This window comes from Panonychus citri, unplaced genomic scaffold (assembly GCF_014898815.1).
Source record: "Panonychus citri isolate SS breed McGregor unplaced genomic scaffold, ASM1489881v1 Contig00102, whole genome shotgun sequence".
Classification (NCBI taxonomy): Eukaryota; Metazoa; Arthropoda; class Arachnida; order Trombidiformes; family Tetranychidae; genus Panonychus; species Panonychus citri.
The window spans coordinates 208097-220896 of NW_026515507.1; the positions used below are offsets into that span (position 1 = coordinate 208097).

General features: G+C 30.0%; 1 protein-coding gene across 4 annotated transcripts in view; it reads left to right on the forward strand.

The window, feature by feature from the left end:
* Positions 1–12800, forward strand: part of LOC128388799 (hemicentin-1-like) — a 122778-nt gene that overhangs the window by 98226 nt on the left and 11752 nt on the right. For all 4 annotated transcript variants that reach the window (XM_053348255.1, XM_053348254.1, XM_053348256.1 and 1 more), the window contains 7 exons: positions 1865–2203; positions 6174–6284; positions 6560–6763; positions 6857–7153; positions 7245–7535; positions 7619–7906; positions 8967–9266. In XM_053348255.1, coding sequence (XP_053204230.1) covers positions 1865–2203; positions 6174–6284; positions 6560–6763; positions 6857–7153; positions 7245–7535; positions 7619–7906; positions 8967–9266 — 1830 coding nt within the window. The remainder of the gene's footprint in view (positions 1–1864; positions 2204–6173; positions 6285–6559; positions 6764–6856; positions 7154–7244; positions 7536–7618; positions 7907–8966; positions 9267–12800) is intronic.

The following is a 12800-nucleotide window of genomic DNA, read 5'->3' on the forward strand; positions in this document are numbered from 1 at the left end:
TAGAATTTAGGGGAATAATTCAATAGAATTAGGGAGAGCACAAGAAACGTAAGGGAAAATTGAAGAACACAAAACAATTAGCAATCCTGCCTGGGTCGCCAATTTGTGGGGTAGAATTTTGAATTTTGATGAATTGTCTTAATAAAGACGATGGTGAGTTTTTACTCGGATAAGCCTAAAGACTTGGAAAGGAATTTAACCTCGAATTTGAAGATTTTCGGTCCCACAATAACCGAAGAACAAGATCGTTTAGGATCACTAATTGAATGTGTTAATCACTGAATCAAGTACTCACTTAAATCTATTGATTTTAAGAATTAAAACAATTAATTTCACAATGAATTTTAATTAAGAATTTTTAGATGAGCATTTGTTGAAAGTTAACTAAACACTAAAGAGGGAGATGGAAAATTGTTCTAGAGAACAAAATTAACGTTGGGGGAAATACAATTAAATTGGGGAAAAGAAATTAGGGAAAATTAAATGGGGGAAACAAAATTAATCTAAATCATTAAAATGATAAAGTTAATAATGAGTAAGGGTTAAGTTGAACAAAAGAAAACCAAATGTGAATATGGTTAAAGATAAAGATGAAGATAAGAAATTGGTTAACCTGTTACTAAGCTTGTAGGCTTGAAGGTTAATACCTAAAATAAAAGAAAGTAAAAGAAAGAGATAGAGAGAAAGAGAAATTCGGGTCTCTTACTTTTGGTTCATTTGTAAGTGAACTTAAAAAATGAAGAGATTTGGGTTAACAATTTAAATGAAAATTAACTAATTGTAACAATTAAAAATGAAAATTAAATTGAATTCATATATCTCTAGATATAGAATTAGAGTAACATAATTGGTTAAATGAGGGATATTATTAATTAGTTAACAATTAAACAACTATGATTAAGGATATTAATCATCTTAATTGGTTAATTGCAACAATGGAAATTACAATTAACTTTACAACCAATATACAACTATAGTTGTAGGAGGTCTAACATAGAGTTTAAATTGTTGTAATGATTAATGAAAATTTAGAAAATTAAACAATTAGAAAAATAAAAGAAAAGAAAAGCACAAAGGCTTGGACGCGCAATTAACTAATTGTCACGATGGAAATTTACAAATTTAAGGAAATTCGAAGACTAATTAAAACAACAAATTGTTAATTGTCATCGATTCGAAACACTGATGATGTTCAGAATTTCTATCCTTTCATTATCAACAAATTGTGTCTTCCATTTGCCACTTTTCAGTCTCAATGCTGAAGACAAAAAGTTTTAACAATTTGTATATTCAGTTATTCATAGGAATACAAAGTAAACAAGAATCAGTGTTTTATTTCAGGAAAACAATTGATTCTAATCTTTTCTATTATTAATGAGATGATGATGAATTTCATTGTTCCATTCAAATGACACAAGTGACAGTTTTATTTTGATACCAATTCCATTTACTATTAGGCTTTTGTATTAAATAGCATTGAAATGGTCAAGCTTTAGTCTTAATTTCTAGTCAATTATTACCAATGATCATTGTTGTTATACCAAATGATCAAGTTTAATTAGTATCAATTAAATGTCACCTACAATGTCAGCACATTTAGTTTATCCTTTTTTTATTATCGCATTTATTTTCTATCCAATTAATCTGTAAGATAATCTAATGAAATCTAATCTCTAATTCCTGATGCATCAGAGATCAGATAGTAAAGATCATCTTTCTACCAACAAGTTCATGAAAATGATAACACTCTTAGTTTACATGATTCTAATTCGATTGATTTTTCTCTTTTAACGATCAAGATGAAAAGTAAATAAACTTGAATTCGACCTTTAACTCTTGTTTTCTGGTTAATCTCTAAATTCAGGTTATAGTGAATTCACTGCCGCTGCTGGAACCACAATAAGCCTTCCCTGTAACACTTCAATCTGGGGTGAAGAATTGATATCATTAGTGCTTTGGTATAAAGAGACCAGTGGTTCGGGTTTACCGATCTACTCGGTTGATGCTCGAAATAGTCCTTTAAGTGAATCTAAACATTCAGTTCCCAATTCATATAAGAAGAGACTTTTTTTCGATGTTAAATTAAAACCTCCAGTTTTAAGGATAAGTCCAGTTCTTGAAGATGATGCTGGTGATTATCGGTGTCGAGTTGATTACAGAAAATCAAGGACGAAAAATTTTGTCACCAAATTAGATGTGATAGGTAAGTTCAAATCAACATTATGATTTAGAAAAATTATTATTATTATTTATTAACTGAAACCATTATGACCTTATCAAATTTCAACATCTTCTTCTTGAGATATTATTACCATGTGATGAATTTATCCATGAGATGATTAAGATACGAAATCTCAAAGGAGCATTAAAAATGATGTTGATGTTATTTTTTTTATTCATCTTATTTCCATGGATACAATGATATTGATATAATAAAAAACAACCAGCATCTAATTATTAATTATTATTATCATAAAGATGTGAAGGTTTCGTGATAAAAACAAATTTTTATGATTAAATTTTGATATGAAATTATTTTCACCACGAAAAGAGTAAAGTTAATCAACTTTATCATCTTAATTCAACAGAATCTTTATAAACATTCAAAAAAGTTCATCACGATGAACATTTTTCATACTCTTCATCCTCATCTCTCTCTCTCTCTCTCTCTCTCTCTCTCTCTCTCTCTCTCTCTCTCTCCTTTCAATTTCTTTCTTACTTTCTCTCTGATTAATTTCATCTTCCATTGTAAAAAAAATAAAGTGACCATTGGAATGTTTTTGTTTCTAATTTTCAATGTTCATCATGAAAAGAAAAAAACAGAAAAACAGAAAATAAAGTTGAGCCATAAAAGATGAGGATAATACTTGGGATGATATTAGTGTATGGATGTTGATTCAGATGATGTTATATACTGTATAGAAGATGAAGATGATGATGATGCAAGTAAATATAATAAAGTAAGAAAGAGGGGAAAAGAAAGTAAGAATAATAAAGATGAAGATGATGATGAGAAAAAGGAGGAGGAGGACAATCATTTTCAGGTCAATTTAAGGTCTAATAATATTGGGAAAACAAGATAAGCTTAGATGATGAGGATAAAGAGACAAAATCCAAGTCAATCTCTTTATCGGTTATTGGAGTCACTTACATTTTTTTTCAACATTACATTTGCTTCACAGTCCAGTAGATACTTTTTTTATATTATCATCATCATCATCATCATCTTCTTCTTCTTATGTTGTCTCATTTCAGTGACATTATCATCAACAGTGTCCTCCTCCTATTCCAATTCCTACTCCTCCCCATCCACCCACCACCAGATCATCATCATCATCATTCCTTTGGTGGCTTATTTTATTCTCACCATTCTATTAATGAAACTGAACACAACTTATTCCCGTTATCATGTAACAACTCATACTAACCCAACCCTTTTCTAATTATATTCCCTGTTTATCTTTGTTTTATCATTTTTTTTTTCTTCTTCTCAATTATCATCTTAATAACTTTCTTGATGATCAGATGAAATGAATTCTGTGGTAAATCATCAAGCCTCTAGTTCATTTCAATTATCGAGTTGACATTTAATTTTAATTAATGATATTCACTTGATAATCAATCAAAATTTATAGAATATCAATAAATGATCCATCAATTTTAATACTATTCAGTAGATGTTAATATAACCCTATTAGCGTGTTACTATGAACCTTTAGATGAAAATTATCACTTCGAAAACAAGTCAAAGAAGGGGAAAAGTTTTATCGAATTTTGTTCGAGATTCGAATTATTAAATGAAAAGATTTCATCTATTCTTTATTAGATTTTTTTTACAACTTTTACTCTTAAATAATAAATTTCACATGTTTAGTATTTGGTATTTTGCTTGTTAAGCTTTGATTATTTTCTAATCGATTGGAATCAGTCCAGTTCCGTTATCTAATCTTTTCTCATGGTATTTGAGGCTCTCACGATTCTGTGTACTCACAAATCATCATGATAAATGGTTAGACTTTCTTTCTATATATATTGACTTTATATTATTATAGAGATAAATTCTTATATCTCTTTCATCAACTTTCATCAGTCAAATATTATTATGATTCTTTTATCAAGATACCAGAACTTTTCATCATCTTTATGTTATTTATTGTTACATCTTTATCTCACTTATTACTCTCTCTCTCTCTCTCTTTCTCTCTCTCTCTCTTCCCACCCTGTCCTTCTGTGCCAACGTTTTCCCATCCATTCATGATGGAATACTTGATATAATGTTATTTTTTTCTGTGGTAAGTGAAGGGAAAAGTGGAATAGGGAGAGAGAGAATGAGATGATAAAAAAAGTTCATTTAGAATGAGACAGATCGAAGCAAATATTTCTTTATCTTGATCATAGTTCTATTTACTTACCATGATTTCCCAAAAGCTTAGCAGAGAATTATCATCATGCATTTCCAATGAATCAATGATAAATATTGTTTGATGATTTTTGTAAGGACCAAAAGGAAATTACAACTAGAAAATTCAGTGTTAGACTTGAAACTACACAACAATTTTTTGAAACATCAACTCCCATGGATAAGGGAATGATATATAAAAAGACATGATTACAAATAGTAAATTCTGATTTTTTCCCTGAACGGTATTCATGATATTAGAACAGAACTGGTTAAAAGTAGCAGATACTTAATAATAAATTTTTGACTTTCCGTCATCTCTCATCTACAGATAGACTTTAGTATCACCATCATGCTTCATTTTGTACCAGCTCATTGTAGTGCATAAACATGTAGCATCATCATCATCGTCATGAGAGAAGAAGAAATGAAAAAAAAAGCGAAGAAAAAATTTTGGAAACTTTTCTCCTTCTCTCCTTTGTTACCCTTCACTATTTTATCATCATCATTCTTTATGACGATGATGAGGAAGACAAATAAGATGCTTGCGAAGATCAGAGTCACTCGTGATTTATCATCTTTACTTGCAAACTAACATCTTTTAACATTTGCATAAAAGAACATAAGCTTTTCCGTTCTCTTCAATTTTACTTAGCAATTTTTTTCCGCATCCCCAACAGTTTCCTCATCATGATGACATCTTCATCAACCATGAACAAATTGCTATTATAATAATAAATTTCTAGAATAAAACTGAACCTGGAGAGCCGATTCTATCTCAAAAATGAATACAAGTCAAGATCAAATTGAATCGATAAGCAGAAAGAGATAGAGAGACAGAGCAAAAGAATGGGGAAAAGTTCAAGAGGACCAAATAGACCATGGAAAATAGAGCGTTAATTCAATCAGATCTGAAATTAATCGTGAAAAGATAGTTAACCTTTTGCATACCCACTTTGCGAGAAAAACTTATCAGCATTCGCTATAAGAAATGTCAAGATAATGATGATCTTCAAACATGAATTGATTGATCTCAGGACAAGTATTAGATAAATTGTTCACAATTAATTCCTTAAGTTTAATCTGTACACAGTAAACGTTGAATTAGTTAATTCTGTATATAATTAACATCATTATTATAATAATATATTAATTTATTCTCAAATAATAAGTAAATATATACCAAGACACATACACACACACACAAGTTGATTATCTTTTATATATATATTATTATTCTGGTTCATATTCAATTGATATTATTATCATGATTATCATTTTCATCATCATGTGACTGTTACCATGATAAGTTCAATGTATAAGGTTGAATAATATGATAATATAAGAATCCCTGTTTACCATAAATCAACAAACAACTTCCAACATTTTTCTTAGTAGATTATGAGGTGAAAAATGATTTACTCCCAAAGTAAAGTTACAATATTATATATAAAGATTATTATTAATATAAAACAGTTGATGTTTCATCTTTCATCATAATCATCAACAACAACATTAGCATCTTCATCCTTTCATTTTTTTTTATTAATCACTTGACTTCATCATTTAACCTTATATATGTATATATCTTAACATGGAATCGCTATGAAAACATCATTATGATAATATCTCATTTCAAAGATTGAATTGATTATCAGCAATCAGGTTAAATATGAGATCAGTATATTTTTTTATTTCTGTTCATGATAAAAGTTAAAGATATTAACAATTTGAACAATTATTTCCCTCTGTTACTTACAATTTAATATTTTAGCTCCACCAAAGGAGATGATCATAACTGACCAAGCGGGCCAACGTTTAATTGGTACAATTGGTCCATATGATGAAGGAAGTGACCTTAAGTTAACATGCGAAGCCGAAGGAGGTAATTTAATTGATTCAGATGATGATTTTACGCTAATTAATTTGCAGAAAAAAAACCTTCAACAACCTCGACCTCTAACTATGTTCTGTGATGTATGACCTCAACTACTCTGGTCTCAGCAACAAAAGAGACTCTATGTTATGTTGACTTTAAATACGTTGAACATGTTTATGGCCAAAGTGGTTCAAGGGTTTCGAAAAATGAATCTGTTTAATTGACGTAAACTCCCTGAGGTGTTTAATTTTCTTGATATTAATTATTATTCACTTTAACAGGTAATCCATTGCCCAATATTACCTGGTGGAATGGTGAAAGTTTACTCGATGATACCTTCGGCCTTGCTCCTCATAATAATATGAAAAATGAAATAATTATAACCAATTTAAGTCGAAACCATTTTTTACTCGAATTAACTTGTAAAGCCTCAAATACTAACTTAACCGTCCCAATTGAAAGCTCAATTATTTTAGATATAAATCGTAAGTATTAGAATAGTGTTTTAGAAAATGAGTTGATTTTTGTTGTTGTTTCTGATTTAATTAAACGGTTTATTTTCTTTCATCTGTAAATAGTTAAACCATTAGATGTTAAAATTTCTTCCACTGTGAATACTTTGTCCGTTGGTAAACGGACTGAGTTACAATGTCTTTCAAGTGGATCTCGTCCACCGGCTAAAATAGCTTGGTGGAAAGGTAATGAAAAGATGACCAATGTCCGTGATACCATTTCCTCTGATGGTAATGTTACACTGTCCACGGTTTCATTTATACCCATTGTTGAAGATAACGGTAAATATTTATTCTGTCGAGCCGATAATCCATCAATTGGTTTTAGCGGACTGGAAGATGGTCGAACCTTAAATGTCCAATGTAAGTTCACAAACCATTATGATCTGTCTAATTTAATAATATGAAAAGTTCGCAACATCCATAAAATGTTAATCATTATTATTTTCAATAGTTATCCCACAATTGTCCATATCATTGGGAGCCAAGATACAATATAATTCTGTCCGTGAAGGTAATGATGTTTACCTTGAGTGTAAGGTTATAGCCAATCCATGGATTACAGGGGTTACCTGGTACTTTGAAGAAGAGCCTTTGATTAGTAAACCCAATGAAGGAATCATAGTGACCAATCAATCATTGGTATTGCAAAAGGTTAGACGCAGTCAAGCTGGACGCTATTTTTGCACGGCGTCAAATAGTGCTGGACAAGGTCATTCTGAGGATTTCTATCTCAAGATTAACTGTAAGGATAAAATTACTTCTCATGTTTGCACCTGAAAGCCCCTCTAATTTGTTATGTTTTTTATTTATAATAACACCAAATAGTTGCACCGGTTTGTAAGCCGGGGCAGAAAATAATCTATGGTGTGGCTCGGAATGAGATTGTCCAGATTACTTGTGAAGTTGAAGCTGAGCCAAGTAATGTTAACTTTAAATGGTCACTTAATGCATCCAATGAAAATGTTGACATTCGTTCATTTATCACAAATGGATCGGTCAGCATTGCTACCTACCGTCCAAGAAACCGTTTTGCCTACGGGGCTTTAGCTTGTTGGGCAGTTAATGACATCGGAGTCCAACGAGATCCTTGTATATTTAATATCATTCCCACAGGTAAGCAGTTGTTTTTAATAGTACTCAATTCTTGCACTTGTCTTATGATGATTCTTCATTTCAATATAAATTTTAGTACCAAATAATAGACGATTTTTATTATTCTTTTCTCAAACTTTGACAGAGTATCCAGGGAGTGAAAGAATATAATTAACATTCAGGTTACATTTGAAAAAAAGGAAAAGATTTCAACATGTCAATTGTGATTCTGTCTATTTGTAGTATTTACAGTCTCTCCCTGGAGAAAACAATTGAATCTTTGTGATAGTTTATCATTTTTCTCTTGTTCATCATTTCATCTCTTAGAAAATGATGAAAAAAAATCTTTCATTCCCTTAAGCCAGAGCTTCTGATGTGTCAACATCTCTCTCTCTCTCTCTCTCTCTCTCTCTTGATTATTTACACTCTATCAGAATCAACTTTTGATTATCATCACCATGATGATGATGGTGTTTTTTAATGGCTTTCAATAGATTGATGAATGACCAAATGGCTTTGAATGATGATGGTGAAAGTTTTTTTTTTACTTACTTTTCAAATTGATTGTTATTCAATCACAAAATTTTTTTCTTCCTTCTCATAATCAAATATCCGTTTCAATCATAATGAAATATACTCAGAAATCACCATCATCATCATGCATCATGGTGGACATTATCTGGAGAATAAAATCTTTGATTCTGTTACTAGACTCAAGTTTTTATACTTATGTTGAAAGTGAATTTGAAAATGATCATGTTGACCTGATAAAATGAAAAATGATCAACATCATCATCATGAATCAGAATCATAAAATTAAATTGATAGTCAGTAAAATTTTCTCATGAAAATAATTTCAGTGTCATTTGAGTTGATTGTTTGTTTAATCATCTGGGAGTAAAAACAATTGGAGTTTCTCTCATTAAAATAAAAGTAAATGTTGTGAAAAATAAAACAACAATCAGAGTTAATTGAATATAAAATTAACAGGAAGGTTATTATCTAGAAGAAAAAAAACAACTTAAACATTTGAAAATTGTATCAATATGTAATTAATTTGTTTCTTACTTGGGCTACTTAGGACCACCGGAAGCAGTTCGAAAATGTCAGATAACAAACCAATCGACAACCTCTTTAAACGTTGAATGTATTCCCGGTGATAGCGGTGGCCTTAAGCAAGAATTTACCGTTGAGGTCTACAATTCTCTCCGGCAAAGTCTTCACTCTAATTATACCTCAACGACGAAACCTGCCTTCCATATACCTAATCTACTTTCGGGAACACCGTTTACATTGGTTCTTTATTCATCTAATGCTAAGGGGCGAAGTCATTCAGTTTCAATTCCAGGAAGTACTCTCGGTGAGCCAGAAAAACATACAGGTATTTATTCAGTTCATTAACTTTTCCTTCTAAATGTACAAATAAATTCAACTGATGATGATTTTCTTGGCGATTATGGAACCTTCAAGATGTATCTCGATTTTTTTTATTTATTCTATTTGATGATAAAGCTACAGAATTTATCCATAAGTTGGAAACTCTCTTCTTTTTCTTCTGTCTGTAAACAATTCAAATTGATTTCTAGATATGATATTATTTCCTCTTTTCGCTTGAATACCATGAATTTAGCTTATTCAATTTTGGGCTTAACCGGAGAAATAACAACAACAGTAACTACAATCATTGAATCGTTATAATGGCTTGAAGGTGAAAATGCTTGAATCATTCTCATCAAAGTTTTTCCTTGTTTTGGTTTAATCATTATTATCATCATAGAGGAATACAAAGAGGAACAGGAAGAAGATGAAAATATTTATTATAATGATGAGGATGAGTATGGATAAAGTGTTGTAGTAAAGATACACAAGAAGGTGGAACTTGATTTTTACAAGAAAAAGCGGTTCACTTGGATGGACATGACTTCTAAATGATGATTGTTCTTCTATTAGATGGAAATGGATCATCTCAGTAGAAATAAATCGAGAGAGAGAGAGAGAGAGAGAGAGAGAGAGAGAGAGAGAGAAGGAGATGATCATGATCATCATTATACTTTTAACTTTTATGGTTAATCTTTGCCCATTCTGTGTCTGTATTGATAAATAGACGATCAGATACAAGGGATAAGAGCAACTGACCAACAACCAACATTGATGGTGATGGTGATGAGAAATGAATGAAGGATATTGTTGATTCTTAATATTGTTTTTGAAGCACAAGAGATTGATCTGATGATCTATTACTTTGAATTTTCATGTTCAAGTATTACAAAAGTAATCGAATTCAATTGATCAATGTTTGATTGTTTCATTTACGGAGGGATAATGTGGTCAGCAAGCTTGAAGGAGAGAGAGAGAGAGATGGAAGAAAAATAGCTAAATAGGTGGTTATACTATTACTACACCAGCCATTGTCTTAATCAATATGATAACCTTGGACTCTGAACATCTTTGTAAAGACAAATCAGTTCCATGATCTGATTAATATTGTAGAACGACAATTCTTCAATACAAGATGAAGGAAGTTCAATACTTCCGGTTTTTGTTTCTTTTTTGTTTCATGTTACTTTGATTTCTCTTCCGCTTTCCGAATATTATAATGATGATTGCTGTCCACTTACTGGACTGTTAATACAATTGATTAAGACATTGTTTTCCATTGAGATAGAAGATTTAAATTAATTTCATATATGTTCATGTATATTAATAGTTATCTACTGAATCTTCATGTCGATTTACAATTGAATTCATGATATACTCATCGATTGATCAGTTCATCAACTCATCATCATTTGGAAAAACCTTAAAGTCTAAATTGAATGAGTAATGATTCAAATGTATTACATACAATGGAAATTTAAATAAAACTTTTCTCTTTTTATCATGAAATAACCTCTCTCAATTGAGCATTAACATGATAATGAAAGAGTAGGAAGAGATAAATCTGAACAACAAAAGCAATAAACTTAATCTGAATCTGTAATAATAAAAGAGAGAATTACAAAAAAATCATCATTATCATCATCATTGGAAACAAAGTATTTAGTCAAATGATCATTAACCTTTTATCTCAATCTTATCTGGTTGATCTGAAAATAATCATGAACTTTCATGAGGAAACAGGATGAATAAAGTTTCATTAAGTTACAGAGTTACGATTGAAAATTTCAATACATCCGATAAACTTGAACTGTTCAAGTGTAATATAAACTATTTATTGAGAAAAAGTTTCAACAGTTAAAAATTTCATCATGAAATTTACCATGTATTCATCTAATCATCTTCTGAGTGCCAATTAAACGTATCAATTGATTGTCCAAACGATAATTATCAGGACACAATTTAAAAAAAAATGCTTATGATAATTAATGATTAATAATAGAGGTTAATTATTTTCCAAGCAGATATTTAGTCAACTCCAAATAGCTATGAACTGTGGGCTTATTATTATTTTAATTGTACCATAATTATAATCAAGATTATCTTAATTGCTTCATGATTAACTATCAATGATTCTTAACAATTGTGCCCACTGTTGTGTCCAATTAACTGCTAACCATTGGCAATTCAAATATTAACCATGATAACTGTGAGGGTTAAAACTTAATTAGAAGTTGATTCATAGTCTAATTAGAGACTAATTTAAGTTAATTAAACTGGTAATTAAGCTCAGATATATTTGTAGTAACTACTCTACTTGACATTCTCGAATTAAAAATAAACATAATTTTGATTCACATGTAAATTAGTTTGAAATTTAAATATCACATTAATAATAAATTATCATGAGTATGAAGTTTTCTGAGAAACCGTTTGATTAACTTTTCCTTTCCCATATCTCTCAATTAATAGACAATCTTTATTATAAATATACAGAGAGAAAAATTGATTATAATTGTAATCAATATTTAAATATAAGTAAATCCAATTACATAGAATCGTAATAATATAATCTGAATTATCATAAAGAAACAAATTGTTAGCTATCAAGACATTAATGTTTTTCGATAAAATGACAAGTATTACAATTGGCATTTCCAAAGTTCTCAAAGAAACTTAGCCGTTATTAAAGTGTTTATGTGCACATGTACTTGACCTGGGCTTTGGCGAAGACATTAATTTGTTTTGAAAACAAACTCGATAATGGTTAAACAGTATAAGAGATGAAATTTATTTAACTGGGTGAAATTTACTGATTTGCTGGCCATTAGTGATGATTGATAATATTTGTACGATCATCTTTTGGTAAGAGTAAGACTGACACAGAATTTAACCATAAGACTGATAAAACTTGCAGAACTTTATTCATATTCATGACTGATTGTTGTTCAGACTTTTACTCGGAATGAACTTTGACTTTGGTGGTGATTTAAGACTGAATTTCTAATTTTCTAACTTACCATCCATCAATAAGATTCAAAATGATAGTTTAAATACCCATATATTTATATCACCTTTTGACTTTTGATCTGTGAGTACTCAATGATTATCATTCATGATTAGATTAAACCTCTTTCAGTGTAATTGATATTGAAATGGTTCAGATAAGTTCAGATATTCAGATTGATAACCTGAAAATGGCATAAAATTAATGTAGACAATTTATAATCGTCATGTGTTTGAGTATTTTAGCTGAACTTTTTTTTTGTTCCAATAAAAGTATTGAAATGGAGGATTACTATTTTTCCAATACCTTTGCAAGTTATTATTTACTATTGAACTTTTCAAATGTTTCAATGACTTTTCTTTTTGTCACATTTTGCTACCTAAGAAAAAGAAAACTCAAAAGATAAACTGTCATCGAGATGGAGGAAAATTTGAAAACTTCATGAATTTATAAGATTTAAGGAGAAAAACAAAAGCAAGAATATAAAAAAATGTTCTTAATATTCAGTGAAAGTTTATTTATCGATGTTCG